At 58.1% G+C, this 17,224-nt stretch overlaps 1 protein-coding gene across 3 annotated transcripts in view; it reads left to right on the forward strand.

Annotated features, from left to right (window-relative positions):
• The window catches only part of CDH1 (cadherin 1), a 43,270-nt gene that overhangs the window by 23,838 nt on the left and 2,208 nt on the right, over positions 1-17,224 (forward strand). For all 3 annotated transcript variants that reach the window (XM_037877528.2, XM_043526197.1, XM_043526196.1), the window contains 13 exons: positions 2,465-2,688; positions 4,386-4,529; positions 5,109-5,258; positions 6,267-6,411; positions 7,181-7,356; positions 8,302-8,430; positions 9,243-9,428; positions 10,368-10,612; positions 12,398-12,540; positions 13,840-14,064; positions 14,904-15,128; positions 15,400-15,530; positions 16,440-16,583. In XM_037877528.2, coding sequence (XP_037733456.1) covers positions 2,465-2,688; positions 4,386-4,529; positions 5,109-5,258; positions 6,267-6,411; positions 7,181-7,356; positions 8,302-8,430; positions 9,243-9,428; positions 10,368-10,612; positions 12,398-12,540; positions 13,840-14,064; positions 14,904-15,128; positions 15,400-15,530; positions 16,440-16,583 — 2,267 coding nt within the window. The remainder of the gene's footprint in view (positions 1-2,464; positions 2,689-4,385; positions 4,530-5,108; positions 5,259-6,266; positions 6,412-7,180; positions 7,357-8,301; positions 8,431-9,242; positions 9,429-10,367; positions 10,613-12,397; positions 12,541-13,839; positions 14,065-14,903; positions 15,129-15,399; positions 15,531-16,439; positions 16,584-17,224) is intronic.

The raw sequence follows: 17,224 nt of genomic DNA on the forward strand, positions 1-17,224 counted from the left end.
GCCGATGGCGTCCGTCACGTCTGAGATCTCAGGTCGGGCAACATTGCTCCAAAGCAGCCCTTGGGCAGCATCTGCTTTAGCTCTAGTAAAAACAACGAGGAGGACTTGTGGCACCTTAGAGACTAACAAATTTATTTTGGGCATAAGCTTTCGTGGGCTACAGCTCACTTCATCGGCTGCATGGAGTGAAACTACAGAAGCAGGTATAAATACATGAAAGGATGGGGGTTGCTTTACCAAGTGTGAGGTCAGTCTAACGAGTTAAATCAATTAACAGCAGGATACCAAGGGAGGAAAAATAACTTTTGAAGTGGTAAGAGAGTGGCCCATTACAGACCGTTTCAGAGTAGCAGCCGTGTTAGTCTGTATTCACAAAAGAAAAGGAGGACTTGTGGCACCTTAGAGACTAACAAATTTATTTGAGCATAAGCTTTCGTGAGCTACAGCTCACTTCATCGGATGTAAGCACTGCTTACAGACAGCCCCCCAACCTGAAGCAAATACTCACCAGCAACCACACAACAGAACCACTAACCCAGGAACCTATCCTTGCAACAAAGCCCATTGCCAACTGTGTCCACGTATCTATTCAGGGGACACCATCATAGGGCCTAATCACATCAGCCACACTATCAGAGGCTTGTTCACCTGCACATCTACCAATGTGATATATGCCATCATGTGCCAGCAATGCCCCTCTGCCATGTACATTGGCCAAACTGGACAGTCTCTACGTAAAAGAATAAATGGACACAAATCAGACGTCAAGAATTATAACATTCAAAAACCAGTTGGAGAACACTTCAATCTCTCTGGTCACTCGATTACAGACCTAAAAGTGGCAATTCTTCAACAAAAAAAACTTCATAAACAGACTCCAAGGAGAGACTGCTGAATTGGAATTAATTTGCACACTGGATACAATTAACTTAGGCTTGAATAGAGACTGGGAGTGGATGGGTCATTACACAAAGTAAAACTATTTCCCCTTGTTTATTCCGCCCCCCCAACCCCCCACTGTTAAATGGCCCACCTTGATTATAACTACAGAAGGTCCCCCCCACCCCACTCTCCTGCTGGTAATAGCTCACCTTAAGTGATCATTCTCGTTACAGTGTGTATGATAACACCCATTGTTTCATGTTCTCTGTGTATATAAATTTCCCCACTGTATTTTCCACTGAATGCATCCAATGAAGTGGGCTGTAGCTCACAAAAGCTTATGCTCAAATAAATTTGTTAGTCTCTAAGGTGCCACAAGTCCTCCTTTTCCATTACAGACAGTTGACAAGAAGGTGCATCTGATGAAGTGAGCTGTAGCCCACGAAAGCTTATGTGCAAATAAATGTGTTTAGTCTCTAAGGTGCCACAAGGGGGGGTAGCTCAGTGCTCTGAGCATTGGCCTGCTAAGCCCAGGGTTGTGAGTTCAATCCTTGAGGGGGGCTGTTTAAGGATCTGGGGGAAAAAATGGCAATTGGTCCTGCTTTGAGCAGGGGGTTGGACTAGATGACTTCCTGAGGTCCCTTCCAACCCTGATCCTCTAGGATTCTAAGGACTCCTTGTTGTTTTTGCTGATACAGACTAACACGGCTCCCCCTCTGAAACCTTTAGCTCCAGTGTGAACCTGCTCGGTCACTGCCTCTGAGGACTGGCTGAGGCGCTGTCCCAGTGGAGGTGATCGACCGCACAGCTCGCCGATGGTGTCTATATGGAAGACTCTGCGAATACGCAGGTCACCACTTCCCGCCCCAGTACTCCAGGGTGGAGTTCACGGCCCCGTCACTGCTGCCAGCAGAACCTCCCTTTAAAGTGATAGCCCAGCCTAGCTCCTCAACCACCATGTCCCTGCAGTCTGAGAACCTTGCTAATGAACCCCCCGCCCGGCGCTAGCCGTCTCTCCCTGCCCTCGGAAGAGCAATTAGCAGTGAGGCCGAGTTGCTAAGGCCTTGTGGCTGGGGAGCCGCGTAGCGACGAATGGGTTCAGCATGGCCCTTGTCCCTGAGTCCAGGATGTTCTGCACTGCTGCGGCCTGGCCTCCGAACTGCTCGCGGACTCGCGGATGGCACTGCCATGCCACTGGCCGCGGTAAAGGAGCCGGGTTCTGCCTGTGCTCGGTGGGTGGCAGCTCAGTGAAACCTCCTGCCCTCAGCCCACTGTCACGGGCGAGGAGGCTGGCAAAGCTCAGGCTTTAACACCAGCCCTCCAGGAGGCATGGACCTGCTGGTTCGCCCCTTCCCTCCCCTTTCGCGTTCTCGACGCTCGGGCATGTTGGGCCCCTGGCTGGCGGGGTTAGCGCGGGTGGGGCTCGGTCCGGAGAGAGGAACGTCCAGCTACTGGCTGTCCCGGTATCCGGCGGGGCGGGGGTAGCACTCGCTGGCCTGCCGGGGACTGGAATATGCAGATGGGCAGGTGGCTCCGCTTCTAACCCCCTTCTCCTGCCGGGCTTTGCTGTCTCTCTCCGCAGTGAGCTTCGAGAGCTGCGCAGGAAGGAAGCGGACGGCGTACCTGTCGGATGACACACGCTTCAAAGTGCACACGGACGGAGTCGTCTCAGTCAAACGTCCCCTCCAGCTCCACGGGCACGAAAAGAGCTTTTTCATCCATGCCTGGGACTCTGCCAGCAAGAAGCACTCTGCCAAGGTTACCCTGAAGAGAGAGGGGCACCGGCACCGCCGCCACCGGCACACGGTATGGCGACAAACCCAGCGGGCCTGGTTCGCGCGACCCGTCTGCCCCGGCTCTGCATCCGCTGCGGGCCATTGTGTCCCTTCAGGCCCAGAGGGTTCCCCCAGCGCTGGCCCTGGGCCAGTCTGGGCTCATCCTCTGCCGGCAGAACGGTCTCTGTGCAGCTGCAGCCACCCCGTCCCGTGACTGCCTGGCTGCGTGGCTGCCTGCGCCTTGCAGAGCCTGGGCAGCCCCCCGGGCGTCCGGTGGCACACTGCCAGCTGCGCTGGGGGAGGGGGGCGGCTGTCAGCTATTGGGCAGGATAAAGCTGCTGGCAGCCGTTCAGCCCGCGGCTCTCTCCTGGGGCTGGCTCACTCTACAAACGAGGGCAAGGAAAGTCAGCGTCCTAGGGTACCGTCTGCAAGGCTTTGCTAGCTTCAGCCTGCTGGGAACCAGGGGCCACGGCTTCCCTTCCTGAATACTGGGGAGAGACCCACGCGGGGGCGTCCCTGACCCTGGGTGTCTCCGTTCTGCCGCCTCCTCCATGTGGGCTCCTGTAGGTCACGTGCCCGGCCGCTACCGCTCGGTGAGAGGCCAAGCGAAGCAGGAGGCTCTGGTCCCGCGGAGGAGCAGGAGTGAGCACAGCGCTGCAGGGACGCTGTCCTCCGGAGCAAAGCTGAGTCTCCTGCCAGGAGGAGTGCTCGAGCGGAAGAGGGGTGGGGTGAAAGGGAGGCTGTACATTTCACGCGCCTGGTGCTGCGAGCTGCTGAGCATCCTTCACTCCACGTCAGCGGGAGCTAAGGACGTTCGGCAACGGGCAGGATTAGCGCTAAGTTAGGAGCTTGGACCTCTTCCAGCTCTGGCTCCTGTGCTCTGCAGCGGGGCTCTCGGATTGGCGCTGTGGCTGGTTGTCTGAACACATCTGTTCAGTGTGCAGCAGCCGCCAAACAAGCGAACAAAGTGGGGGGATCACTAGGAAAGGGCCAGATAAGGAGCCAGAGAACACCCTAAGGCCACTACATAAATCCCTGGTACGCCCACACCTGGAATGTTGTGTGCGGTGCTGGTCGCCCTATCTCAGAAAAGATCTGTTGGAATTGGAAGAGGTACAGAAAAGGGCAGCAAGACTGAGTAGGGGATGGGACTGCTTCTGCAGGAGGAGAGAGTAAAAAGCCTGGGGCTGTTCAGTTTGGAGAAGGGGGCTAGGACGGAGCTCTGTACACTCGTGACTGGGGTGGAGAAAGTGGATAGGAAAGTGCTGATAAGTGCAAAGTAATGCACACTGGAAAACATCATCCCCACTATACATACAGAATGATGGGGTCTAAACGAGCTGTTACCACTCAAGACAGAGCTCTTGGAGTCACTGTGGAGAGTTCTCTGAAAACATCCACTCAATGTGCAGCGGCAGCCAAAGGAGCTGGGTCTGGGGCCTGTTACGTCCCTTGTGACAAAGCGCCATGCCCAGCTATAAAAGGGATAGGCCGAAGTTCCGTGCAATTCCAGTTACTTGTTCCGGCCCAGCCCAGCCCAGCCCAGTGGTGAATTAGTAAGAGCTTGCAGCGAATGGCTCCTCAAGCCCTTAGCAGAAGGTGGAGAACCAGAGTCTGGATTTGTCTGTGTAACGGGTGTGGCTGAATCTTGGAAGGTTTGATAAAACTTCCAGCCCCCTTGTGTCTAATGCAGGGACCTCACTGTGAACCGTGTGTCTCTCCCTGCAGGACTCCCCCGCCAATGCTCAGGCAGACATATTGATCTTCCCAGAGTCCCGACTCAGCCGGAAGAGGCAGAAGAGGGACTGGGTCATCCCTCCAATCAACTGCCCTGAGAATGAGAGGGGGCCCTTCCCCAAGTTGCTGGTTCAGGTATGGGAGGCCTTTGGCACGGCATCCCAGCCAGGCGCGGTGTGTTGGGTGTGTCACTCTTGGGGTGGGAGGAGGGGGTAGCTGGGAGAAGGCAGAGGGGGAGCGTGGAGAGATGGGTGGGTGGCATTTGTTTGGAAGAACTCTTGGGATCTGATACCCTGGTTCCGCCTTCCCACTTGCTCTCAGCTGGGCATCCAGCTGGGCCGAGGAGCCATTTCATTGCCTGGGTCTTGTGCACAGGCTGGCTGCCACAGGGCGGCCATGCAGCGCAGGCTGTGGGGAAGGCTCCATCTGCCCCCAGACGGCTGCTCCATCAGCATTCACAAACAGAACCTTCCCAAGCCCTCTGTCTGCTACTGGGCTTGTGTAGCACCAAACCCGCCTTCCAGGCCTGTCGTCCTCCGCCGTATCCCCGAATGGGGTAAATGGGGTGGCATGTGGTGCTGAGCAGGAACCTGAATGTGAGGGGCAGCTTCTCGGGGACTGGAGGGATTCTGGCGAGATGGGAGGGGAGCACAGGCTGGGGCGGCCCCCGTGCTCAGAATCCCCCGGCTGACCTGCCCCGTTCTCTGGCACCAGATCAAATCCAACAAGGGCCCCAACATTTTCTACAGCATCACGGGGCAGGGCGCAGACGAGCCCCCTGAGGGCGTCTTCATCATCGAAAGGGAGACGGGGCGGCTAAAGGTGACGAAGCCGCTGGACAGAGAAGACATCAGCAACTACACGGTGAGTCCCTGGGTGCCAATGATGGAGAAGGGGCATGTTCTCAGGGGCTGATGGCCCCTGGAGCTTGGAGGCGGCTGGGACAGGGCCCGAGGCTCCAATGAACTGGGTCTCACTCCGTTTCTTGTGCCGCACGGTCCAGAGGGCAGCTGCCCTCTCCTCCCCCGTCATGGTCTCTTCCCCGAGGCCCGGCAGAGTAAAGCCAGAGAGGAGGTGCTGACCCCAGCTGGGCGCTGCCTCCTGATCTGTGCCCGGCCCTGGTCACTTGGCCATGTCAGCACTTGGCCCTGAGGCCCGGTTCTTTCCCCGAGGTGCTGAGTGCTGCTGAGGGGGCCCAGCACGGGTGAGAATCGGGCCTGGAGCGCGCTGACAGCCTAGCACCGGCTCGTTGCCTCAGCAGGGCCCCTGCTGCTTGGAGACACGCTCAGCGTGCACCTCCTGTCTCCGAAAGCTTGGCTGGATGCTTCGTCACGGGCCCGTGGGTCTCTGCTGGGCAGAGCAGGGCTGGCCGATGGCTCCGAGTCCATTACCGATGTCAGGGTTTGGCCCAGCAGGGAGGAGAAACCATAAATCCACACGGGTCGGGACAGCCCAGACTGGCCCCTCCCTGGGTAACAGGACCTCACTGTCCATGGGCAGCCAGTGATTATCCTCCGAGTGTGGAGGGGAGCTGGATGGGCCCTTTGAAGGCTGCTGTCCGGACCCTTGGCTTAGGCTGAGCTGGGCAGAATTCCCCCATGCTGGACCTGTTCCGTGTGGCCTGCATGTGAACTCAAGACCCTGGTGGGGATGGTCAGCCAGCAGCTGGAGTTGGGGAATCGAAGGCAAGTCCCCTCTGGCTAAGCCAGCCAGGCTCGGGCTCCCGTTCTGCAGGGACGCGTGGAACGCCGTGCACAAGCCAAGCATGGCCGCTGCTTTCAGAGCCATGGCTGGGTTTGGCGGGCGCTGCTGGCTGCTCGTTGCCTCGCGGGTGGCTTGAATGGTGCCTTACACCCCGTGCTGGCTTTGCAGCTCTTTTCCCACGCTGTGTCTGCAAATGGGAAGCCCGTGGAGGACCCCATGGAGATCATCATCACTGTGAGTGACCAGAATGACAACAAACCCCAGTTCACCCAGAGTGTCTTCACAGGCTTCATAGAAGAAGGAGCCAAGCCAGGTATGTGAGCAGAGCCCCCGACTTGGGGGCTGAGACACACCGGTCATGAGATGTGGCTTTGGAGGGTTCCCTCCAAGGAGAGAGAGAGACGGGCTATTTTAGTGTTGGGTTAATTTTGCTTTGAAGAATTTAAATCCCAGAATAACCCAAAGGGGCTAAAATCTGCCCACTGAGCAGATGCGCCTTGTCCAGAGTGCGGATGGTTGGGCTTGGAGCAGGCTCTCCCTCCCCTTCCAACCCAGCAGTTCCTTCCCCCAATCCTGCAGGAGAGTCGGCATCCTGGGGTTGACCACCTGCCTCGCTACAGAACCTGCGGAGGGGACCAGTTACCTTCGCAGAAGGCTCTGGGGCTGGCAGGGAGCAGGTGCTCGGTGCGCTGATGGGGCGGTGTGAGAACTGGAAGGGAACAGGGGAGCTAATTTGGTATCAGTAAATGTGGCTCCAAACTGTGCGATCTGTTTACCTGTGAGACACCCCTAGGGCTCCAGTCTTTCTATTGCCCCAGTGAGATCGATGGCTCTGGGCCGACGACTCCGCCGGCCCCTGCCCCGAGGCGCTTACAATCTTATTCCCTTTCTTTGGTGACTGCAGAGAGGAATCGGCAGACATTAGGGATGGGAAATGCCTGGTGGTTGATCTAGTCACCTTCCCCCGTTCCCCTTGGCGGGCCAGGGCGGGATTGGTCCCGGCAGTGCGTTCTGGAGAATCGTCTCCTGCCTCATTTTGTCCTAGAATGAGAAAATTAGTGTTGCTCTAAACTCGTGCCCAGGTTCCTCCGTGATGCAAGTGACAGCCACAGATGCAGACGACAGTGTAAACTCCTACAATGGGGTCATTGCTTACTCCATCCTGCAGCAGATACCTGAAAAACCCCACAACCAGATGTTCACCATCGACTTTGATAATGGCATCATCAGTGTGATTGCAGCTGGGCTGGACAGAGAGGTGAGTGCTGCAGCGTTGGGTCGGAGTCAGATCCTAGCTCGGCATAGTTACGTTTGCACAGAGAGGATGGATGGCCCCAGGCTCTGAAGTGCGAGTTCCACACCAAGACGCATAGACAGTGGCGGGTGCCTGGCGCAATCCGTGTCACGCTGCAGGATGTCTTTGGCAAACTTTTGCTGTCTCCATTTCTCCTGGGCACTTATGCCATGTTAGACCTTCCCTGCCCGGCCAGCCCTTGGCCTGAGTGAATTGTGCTTGGCAGGGAGGCAGTGGGGGGTTCAACGGGCATCTCTGCAGCGCTAGAAACTGACCCCCCACGGGAGGCCCGATAGTTTGGCCGTGATTGGTTAATTCAGCTAATTTAAATGCATCAAATCTCAGCCCCATGTTGGGTTTTGTAGAAACATGGTTTTGCTGAGCCTGCACCCAGCAGGAGGGGTTGCCCTGGGAACTCTACTGATCAAGGGAAAACCACTTTCTAACAAATACAAAGTGAAACTGAATCATTGATTAATTGTCCAAGCCCGAATAGATGTGCAGAAAACCCCCAAGCTGTTCACTGTAGATACTGAAAAGAAAAGTGAATGGTTAAAATGCTCTAGGCTACCAATGTGAAATATTAATTTTTAGTAGAGGGGACAATGACAGCTTGCCTGCTGAATTGTGAAGCAGATTTCCTTACCTGTTACTGCCGGGTTTCAGTGGATGAAACTCCCCCGAGCGGGCACCCGCAGCCAGAAGAGTGGTGTTGCTTGCTAGCTGAGTTCAGGCACTCACACCTCCTGTCTCACCTGCTGGCTGCTCTGACCACAATGAAACTAATCATAACAAGTTCCCCCAAGAGGAAGAGAGGCCAGGCCTGGCAAAGCCCATTCCCAGCCAGTATGGCGGCAGGCTGACGTGTCCTCCAGGTGCTAACCCAAAAGTGACTTTTGTGGCTTGCAGATGACCCCCAATTACACGCTGATTGTCCAGGCTGCTGACTTAAAAGGCGAAGGATTTACTACCACAGCCACAGCAATGATTGAAGTCACAGACACCAACGATAATGCTCCAGTGTTCGACCCACTCACGGTAACGTATCCTCTCGCCTGCTTCTATCTCTGTTCGCACTACCCGGGTCAGGAGCTCCACTCCCAACACAGAGGATTTGATTAGCTACAGCTGCCCAAAGAGTTAATTAGATGCCTGAGAAAACTGTCAAATTACTAAACCTCAGATGTGGTGAAGAATCAAAGGGGCAGAATTATTCCATGGGGTTAGAGAATCAAATTCTTCTGTGCCAAAAACATTTGCCTCTAACTGGAAGTTGCCTGAACTTGCTCCCTTTAGGAACATGAGTGAAAGGTAAACGTCACAGCAACCTCACGGAAGTACCGCTAGCCATTGCGGGAGCTGGGGACCTGCTTGCTGTGTGTGTTCCTACCTGAGTGCTGAGAGCCAGATCCTAGCTTGGCATAGCTACATTGAAGCCGTTGGAAATTGCTGATTTCCCCTAGCTGTGGATCCTGGCCCTGGGTGTGTAGTTATGGAATAGCAGCTGCAGGGACAGATGTCTTCTGTCGCTGGAACACTCTGTGCAACTTTCCATCCCCCGCCCCCAATGTATGGGGCCCCTTGAGGAGAGTGTAGCAGCTCTGGGTCCACCAGCGCTCCCTGGAAATAGGTGCCGTGATTCTGGCCCAGGATCTCCAGCTGCGGCTCCCTTTGGAGCCCAGCAGCTGAAGCAGCTGCACTGTGCCCCTGTGTGGAGGGTTCCGGCCCCGCTGCAGAAGGCAGACGCTTAGGCTTTGTTGTTTTAAAAATCAGTGGGATTCTGGGGCTGCGCGAAGTGCTCCAGCGGCTGGGCAGTAGCCCTACAGTCCAGCCTGTCCCTTCCATTGCAGTACCAAGCCACGGTGCCCGAGAACAAAGTGGGGGTGCTGGTTGCCAGGCTGAGTGTGTCGGACAGGGACAAGCAGGGCTCTCCGGCCTGGCGGGCGAAGTACGAGATTGTGAGAGGGAACGAAGGGGGCTTTTTCGCCATAACCACGGATCCCAACAACAACAACGGGCTCCTGGAGACTTCCCAGGTGAGTTGTGCCCACCCAGCGCCGCCTCAGCTCCCGCGCCTCACTCTGACGTGACTTTGAAAATGCTACGGTCCAGGGGGACGGCTCCTGGGGTCCTCGGCTGCACCGCTTCCCCTTCCTGCATGCACCTACATTCACCCCAGGAACGTAAACCGGCCCGGCTCAGCCCGCCACTGCTCTCAGGCTGCAGGAGCACGATCCCCAGCAGAGGGTGCCCTGGGGAGCTCCCAGTCCCAGTCCCCAGAGCCCTGCTGCGTGCGGGTCCTTCCCCGGGAAGGTACAGCTCTGTCTGGGGTCGCAGGGGCTTTCCCTCGGCCACCCCAGAACCAACTCTACTGAGACTTACTCTTCTGAATCTCTTCCCAGCACTGCTCGGGGGGGGCGGGGGGGAGAGTCCGTCTGGTAGGATGGACTCGGGGCTTTAGGTTCCCAAAATTTCTCCCTCCCCCCTCCGGATCTGGTTAGGGGCTGTGGGCCTGCCCATGAGGGGTCAGAGCTCGGTGCACTAGATCCCACGGGCCCTGTGGGACTGCACCAAAGAGTGCGGAGGGAGCACGGTCAACGGATTAGACCAGGGGACTGAGCGTTGAGCAATCCTGTCACAGAACTTCAGTGCTTCCTTATCCCCGTCAGTGCGGTGGGGATGGTTCTCCCTCCCGGAGAGGGGCCCATGCGGGTGGAGCACTTGTGGGGTCTTGGATGGAAGGCACCCGGGGAAGGGAACAGCGCGCTCAAGGGACCTTCCTGAAGCGAGCCTGCTGATGGGCGGAGTTCCTCTGCCACCGGGTTAACGTGTGTCCTCTCTCCAAGGGCAGGATGAATAGCCTCCCAGCCGTTCACAGCCCTGCTCCCTCCTCTCTGGGAATTCTCCCTGGCGTTAGCAGGGTTTATATTTTGTCTCTCTTGGAAAGCTGACTCCTTCCTTTGCCTCCTTTCCAGGGCCTGGATTTTGAGGTGCAAAGCCAGTTCATCCTCAGCGTTGTCGCAGTGAACGACATTCCCTTCTCCGTGTCTCTCCCAACTTCCACAGCCACCGTTACTGTGAACGTTGAGGATGTGAACGAAGCCCCAGTCTTTGATCCACCTATCAAAAGCGCAGTGGTCTCAGAGGATTTGCCTGTGGGACAGCAAGTCACCTCCTACCTGGCCCAGGATCCAGATAAGAGCCAGATGCAGAAAATCAGGTAAGGGCAGGAATGCTGCAGATAAGCCTTGGCAGGCCCCTGGGACTGAGCTCACAGCAGCCATTCGATTTGTGCATCAACTGCTCAGGCCACCCCAAATCAGTCCAGAAATGCTGTGGAGCAAACACAATGTGGCCTGTGCACGGCCTTTCTGTGTCCCATGGACCCAGGGGAAAGCCAGGCACTAAGGAGTGTTGGCAAACTCCTCCTTCCTGCATCGGAAATCATCTCAATCATCTGCTCTCTTGAAAGGAAATAAAGGCAAATTCTCCAGGCAGATCCGTGGTACGATTGCCCTGCCAAAACTCATACCTAACTTTGCACAATCTACCTTCGTGCTTGAAAACTGCGTAACTGGAAATATACCGAGCTGGCTGTTTGCCCACCTAACCAAGCAGATCAGAGGCGTAGCTATGTGTCCAGCACAGCCAAGCCGCCTGCAGCTCCAGGCAAATCAGGCTGCTGCCTGGTGACACGAAGGCCTGGTTTACGCTACAGAGTTAGGTTGACGTAAGGCAGCTTACATCTAACTGGGTAAGCGTCTACACTAAAATGTGGCTCCCACCGATGTAAGTCACCCACTACACCGACTTCAAAACTCCACCTCCACGAGAGGCGTAGTGCTTCGTCGATGGTGTCCGTGTAGACACCCTGCCACTGACCTTGCCTGTTGGCTGTCAGCTCTGCATGGGGCTCCAAGCTGGACCCCCCTCCCCGGCAGTGGGGCTCCCAGCCATAGGAACCGACTCTGTGGGTGCTCCAGGGCTGGAGCACCCACAGGGAAAAATTGGTGGGTGCTCAGCACCCACCGGCAGCTCCCTGTGGCCCCCAAGCTCACCTCCGCTCCGCCACCGCCTCCTCCCGAGTGCGCCGCGCCGCTCCGCTTCCCCCAAGCCCGGGAGCGGAAGGGAGGGGGGAGAAGCGGAGCGGCGCTGGCACGCTCAAGCAGGGGCAGGGAGCGGTTCCTCTGCTCCCCCCCAAAGGTTAATTCCTAAGCCCCCCCCCTCCTCTGTCCGCCGCCTCCCCTGAGCGCACCGCCGCTCCGCTTCTCCCCCCACCCTCCCTCCCTGGCTTGCTGGGGAGGAGGGGAAATGTGGTGGGCTGGGGAGGCGGGGGGGGGAGGAGGTGGGGCAGGGGATTTGGAGAAGGGGTTGGAATGGGGGCGGGGGGGGGGGGCGCGAGCACCCATCAGCACCGGCTAAAGTCGGCGCCTATGCTCCCAGCTGTCAGGCCCAGGGCAGCAGGGCTCCAGGTGTCAGTGCCCCACTGAAGTCGGTCAAAGTGCTTCTGGCGCTGACAGAAGGAGCAAGTGTGGACGGGAAACAGTGTTTTAATGACGGGGCTGCCTGAACGTCACCGTAATTTTGTAGTGTGGGCATGCCCAAATCCACCCTTCCACACCTCTCTCCTGAGCTCTTCCCTTCAGTTCCTTTAGCCGTGTGCTCTCGGCACCTCTCTGGCTGGCTGGAGGGCAAGTAAACAGCCCCTCTGGTCTGAAATGAGACAAGCTGCATTCCTGCCAGCAGTCTGCGAGAGAGAGTGAACCCTAGCAGGCACCTGAGAGCCCGCGGCAGGGCAGCGACCGGTCCCCGCCTGCAGGGGATGTAAGCATGAAAGGGGCCGGTTGTTCATATTCACAAACCTAGCTTGCTAGATTTCAGCCTTAAACTCTCACTGGCAAATTCATTTCATGTTTCCATAGAGCATCGCCCACCTTCAGCCCCCGCACACCTCCTCCCCCCATGCTGGACCTTTCTCCTCATACCTGCTTGCCCTTCCCTCCAGGTACAGCATGGGGAGTGACCCTGCAGGGTGGCTGGCTATTGACGCCGAAAATGGCATCATCACGGCCAAACTCCCTCTGGACAGGGAGTCGAAATACGTAGCCCACAACGTTTACGAGGCCACAGTCCTGGCTGTCGACTCTGGTAAAGACACGCGCCTCCCTCTTGTTTCGGGCCCCTGTTCTCTGTCCAAGTGAACTGCCTGTGTGATGTACAGTAAGGCAGCGATTGCTCGCGACTCTCCGGCAGCAGCGCTGCCTTCACGCTGTGTTTGGATACAGACGCCCCTGGCAAGAGAAAAGGGATAAAACCTCTTCTCGTGCCTATGTGGCGGCTTTCCTCCCCCAAGTCCTGCACTGCTCCACAGAGTAGAGAGCAAATAGCTGCTACCCCGGCGGTGGGGAAAGTAGCGTACGAGCCCCTGGCTGCACTGTATAATATTCTGGGACAGGAAAAGGAAAAATAGTGCCCAGTGGACACTGCTTGGGCAAAACGTGACTGCCCAAGCTGGGACGTGGCCAAGACACCAGGGCTAATGCCACAGGAAAAGTAATGGCCCCAAGTGGTCTGCACTTTCCTGAGAGACAGAGATGGACTAAATCAGTGCTGTGGGAATGCTCACTAAAGCATGGCACCGTTTAAGGCAGGGGTGGGCAAACTATGGCCCAGGGGCTGCATCTGGGCCATAAGGCCTTTTAATCTGGTTCTCGAGCTCCTGCTGGAGAGTGGGGTCGGGGGCTTGCCCTGCTCTGCATGTGCCATGGCTCCTGGAAGCAGCGGCATGTCTCTCATCCAGCTCCTACGCATAGGGGCAGCCAGGGGGCTCTGGACATTGCCCCCACCCCAAGCGCCAGCTCTGCAGGTACCACAGCCAAGGGGGGACATGCCGCTGCTTCTGGGAGCTGCTTGAAGTAAGCGCCGCCCGGAGCCTGCACCCCTGACATTCTCCCATGACCCATCCCCCTGCTCCAGCCCTGATCCCTCTCCTGCCCTCTGGACCCCTTGGTCCCAGCCTGGAGAATCCTCCTGCACCCCAAATCCCTCATCCCCCACCCCACAGCCCGCACCCCCATCTGGAGCCCTCAACCCCCCCTGCACCCAAACCCCTTCCCACAGCCTGAACTCATTTCTGGCCCCACCCCAGAGCCCGCATACCCATCCGGAGCCCTCACCCACTCCTGCACCACAACCCCCAATTTCATGAGCATTCATGATCTGCCATACAATTTCCATACCCAGATGTGGCCCTTGGGCCAAAAAGTTTGCCCACCCCTGGTTTAAGGGCCATCAGCCCAGGTCCCCTCCGCCCCGGCCCATCTGATCGCAAGGTTCTCCCCCAGCTGCCCATGCAGTGCTCGTACCAGGTGTGGGAGTCGGCTGGGCGGCAGAGAGTGTGGGATTCTAGGGTCCCCTGCACTGAGCCGTGGTGTTGCTCTCCCTTAGGGCAGCCATTCGCCACGGGCACAGGGACCTTGCTGCTGACCCTCACGGATGTGAATGACAATGGGCCAGTGCCAGATCCACGGGAATTTTACATCTGCAATCAGAACCCAGTGGTCCAGATGTTAAATATTGTGGACCTGGACCTTCCCCCAAACACCAGCCCCTTCAAGGCGGACCTGCTGCACGGCTCCGGCTCCAACTGGACAGCAACTGTGAACGCTCAGGGTAAGGGGCTGGGCCGCTGTGCGCCCCTCTCGGCTTCTTCTGCTGCGAAGCAGGCTGTCCCCCCGCCCCAGCCTTCCAGAGCAGTCAGTTGTGTGGGGAGCTGCCCCGCGCTGGTGTTCCCGCTCGGGCTGGTGGCCCAGGGGCTGCGGGGTAGAACTGGGCCCATCTGCCGGTTCTTTGTTGCTTTGTTTGACTTGCAAAAGAGCCTGCGGAGCCACAAGGCTGTTCCAGTTACTGCTTGTGCTCTCCGCCCTCCAGCAGAGCGAGGGGCAGGGACCCCAGCCCCCTCTGGGGCCTGGTGCGTTCTCACTAACCTGCCCAGCCGCCGCTCCTCAGAATGAGAATGTGAGAGCTCTGGAGCAGCCAGGCCACTCTTCAGGTGCCAGCCAACCCTACCGGTCTCCTGAACCCACAGCGGGTACCTGAGGGTAGAGCCCCCCTAGGAAGGACCCCGAACGTGTGAAGGGGGCTCAGGCTTCCCCACTCCCGCTGGGCCTGCTGGTTGTAGCCAGTGGCAGCTCCGCCCCCCTAATGCCCCCAATGCCAGTCACACTGCCAGCTGTAAGGGTTGCGAGCTTCCCCCCACCCCTACGAACCCCAAGCTCCGTAAACCTCCCTGCAGGAGCTGGGCTTTGCGGACAGCCAGGCCCTCCCAGCGGGGAGGCTGCTCTGCAGTGTGTCCAGCTATAGAGCTGGAGGGGCTGGCGGCTTTGGCCTCCCACTGTGCCGGGGTCCTGCAGCAGTGCTGATGTGGCATGGCCAGGCCTCAGTGCTGAGACTACCCGCCTCCAGGATCCCGTCACTTTCTGACTCGAGCCCTGAATCCTGCTCTCCCCCAGGAGACAGCCTGGCCTTAAAGCTAACCAAATACCTGGAGCCAGGAGAATACAGCATCTTCCTGCAGCTGGTGGACAACCAGAGTAAATCCCAGGTGACGACTGTCAAAGCCAGTGTGTGCGACTGTGACGGGGAAGCCAGGAACTGCGAGAGGAGAGCAGCCATCGCGGGCGGTCTGGGGATCCCGACCATCCTGGGGATTCTCGGAGGAATCCTTGCCTTGCTGAGTGAGTACCACGGACGGAGTCCCCTCACCCTGGAGAGAAGCAAAGAGCCTCCCGTGCCTGCCAAGCGAGTTACTGTTGCAAAAGGCCTTAACCTCAGACTCACGGCAACTCCCCTCGCTGCTGAAACGACTCCCCAGCGTGCGCTGTTGCCTGAGAGCTCCCTGGCTGGAGCACTGCACCAGAGGGAACTGCTCCCGCTGCTCTCCGGCCTGGCCTGGCAGTGCAGGTTGCTGGCCCAGATAAAGGCAATGCTTTCACTCCCTCTTTCTAGTCCTGCTGCTGCTGCTGCTGCTCTTCGTGAGGAAGAGGAAGGTGGTGAAGGAGCCCTTGCTTCTCCCCGAGGACGACACTCGAGACAACATCTATCACTACGACGAGGAGGGCGGCGGGGAGGAAGACCAGGTGGGTGGAGCTCGGAAGCCGTTGCTCTAGGAAGGCCCCGCTCTCGGGGCAGAGCGGCTCCCCTGCGTGCGGCTGGGGCTCTGCGCTGAAAGTCTCCAGCGCGAGAGCATCGCGGGGACCTCCTCTGGACGCAGGCAGGATGGGCTCTTTTTGTGCCTTGCCCAGTCTCACAGCCAGGCTCGTGTGGCCTGGCGAGGTCACACAGTGGGTCAATGGCACTGCCGAGCTCTGAAACCAGGATCCTCTCGATCCAGCTGCTTGCTGTGCTGATTGGCTCTGCGGGCATCCCACGTCGCTCCCCAAACGCGGCGGTCGCCATCACCCAGGGCCTGGAGTTACGCTGCGTCTTGGTCGCCAGCTGCCCCCTCCAATCTCTGACACCCCCCACGTCAGCCCCTCCACCGTGGGCCAGGCCGTTCAGACAGCCCGAGTATGACTCGCTCGGCACGTTGAATGCGTGCGGCCGATGCACGGGGCTCGGGGCTCGGTTCCCCAGTGTGGCCCTGACAACGCTGCCCTTGGCTTCTCGTGGCCAGTAACGTTGGATTTGCTTGTGCTTCTAGCACTGACATGAGCCAGTTACGGAAAAGGAGGAGGAGACATGAAAACCCACCCCGGCCTTCAGTGCTCCTACCCCCTGGCCCCTCTCCCTCCACTTCAGCTACCGCTTCCCGGCAGGTCTTGGTACAGAGCCGCTCTCTGCAGTGCCCCTGTGCAGGGCTGAGAGCCGGATGCACCCCAAGGGAGGCGCTGCTGTGGGGTGACACTGCAGTGGTGGGGGAAGTTCCTGCTGTTGGGCCCTGTCTGAGGCCCCCCCCTTTACAACCTTGCTTTGGCTGCATCTCGCAGAACAGCCTGGCTTTCTCTTGCTCGTTTCCTGACATCCCACCTCTTCTCCCTCCTCCATAGGACTATGACCTGAGCCAGCTGCACCGCGGCCTGGATGCTCGTCCTGAGGTCACCCGCAACGATGTCGTCCCAACTCTCATGCCAGCCCCGCAGTACCGGCCACGCCCCACCAACCCTGACGAGATCGGCAACTTCATCGATGAGGTGAGTGGGGCTCGTCACTGCCCGGCAGGCAGAGGAGTGGGTTGCTCAGAGCTCTGACTCTGTTAGCAAGGCTTCCCGTTGGCTCGGGCTGTGCAGCAGAATCAATTGCTGCGGGCTGGGCTGCGCGAAAGCCCTTCCTTAGACCCTGCACCATAATTCCTAAAGCTCCGTCTCTGCGCCCAGTGGGGACACTAAAGCCAAAGATCCAGAATGTGAAACTCACTGGGGCTAGGGCATTCTAGGTGTCAGGCCCTGGCTAGGGAGCTCTTTCCTGCAGTTCAGGACTAGCCCCCTTCAGAGCCTGGTGCACAGCCCTTCTCTTCCCCCCAACCTGCCCCCAAGTAGCGAAGGCAGAGAGGAGTCCGATTGCCATCCGTTATAATGCTTGGAACTCAGCATTTTAATTCTCTTGGTGACAGCTCTGGGACCCCCTCGCAGCTGTGTGCAATACCAGAGTGTGCCAGATACAGGTGCTGCAGAGGCATCTAAACACCTGGTCAGGACTGGGGTGCCTGGGGGGCAAAGCCCACAGGGACAAAGGGAGGGGGAGATGGCATTCCTGCTGAGCATCCTTGGGGGAGCTAACATGCCTTGCTGGATTGCCCCCCGACCCCTCGGTGGGGCCCAGGTGCAATTTCAGA

The sequence above is a fragment of the Chelonia mydas genome, chromosome 12 (genome assembly GCF_015237465.2).
Source record: "Chelonia mydas isolate rCheMyd1 chromosome 12, rCheMyd1.pri.v2, whole genome shotgun sequence".
Classification (NCBI taxonomy): domain Eukaryota; kingdom Metazoa; phylum Chordata; order Testudines; family Cheloniidae; genus Chelonia; species Chelonia mydas.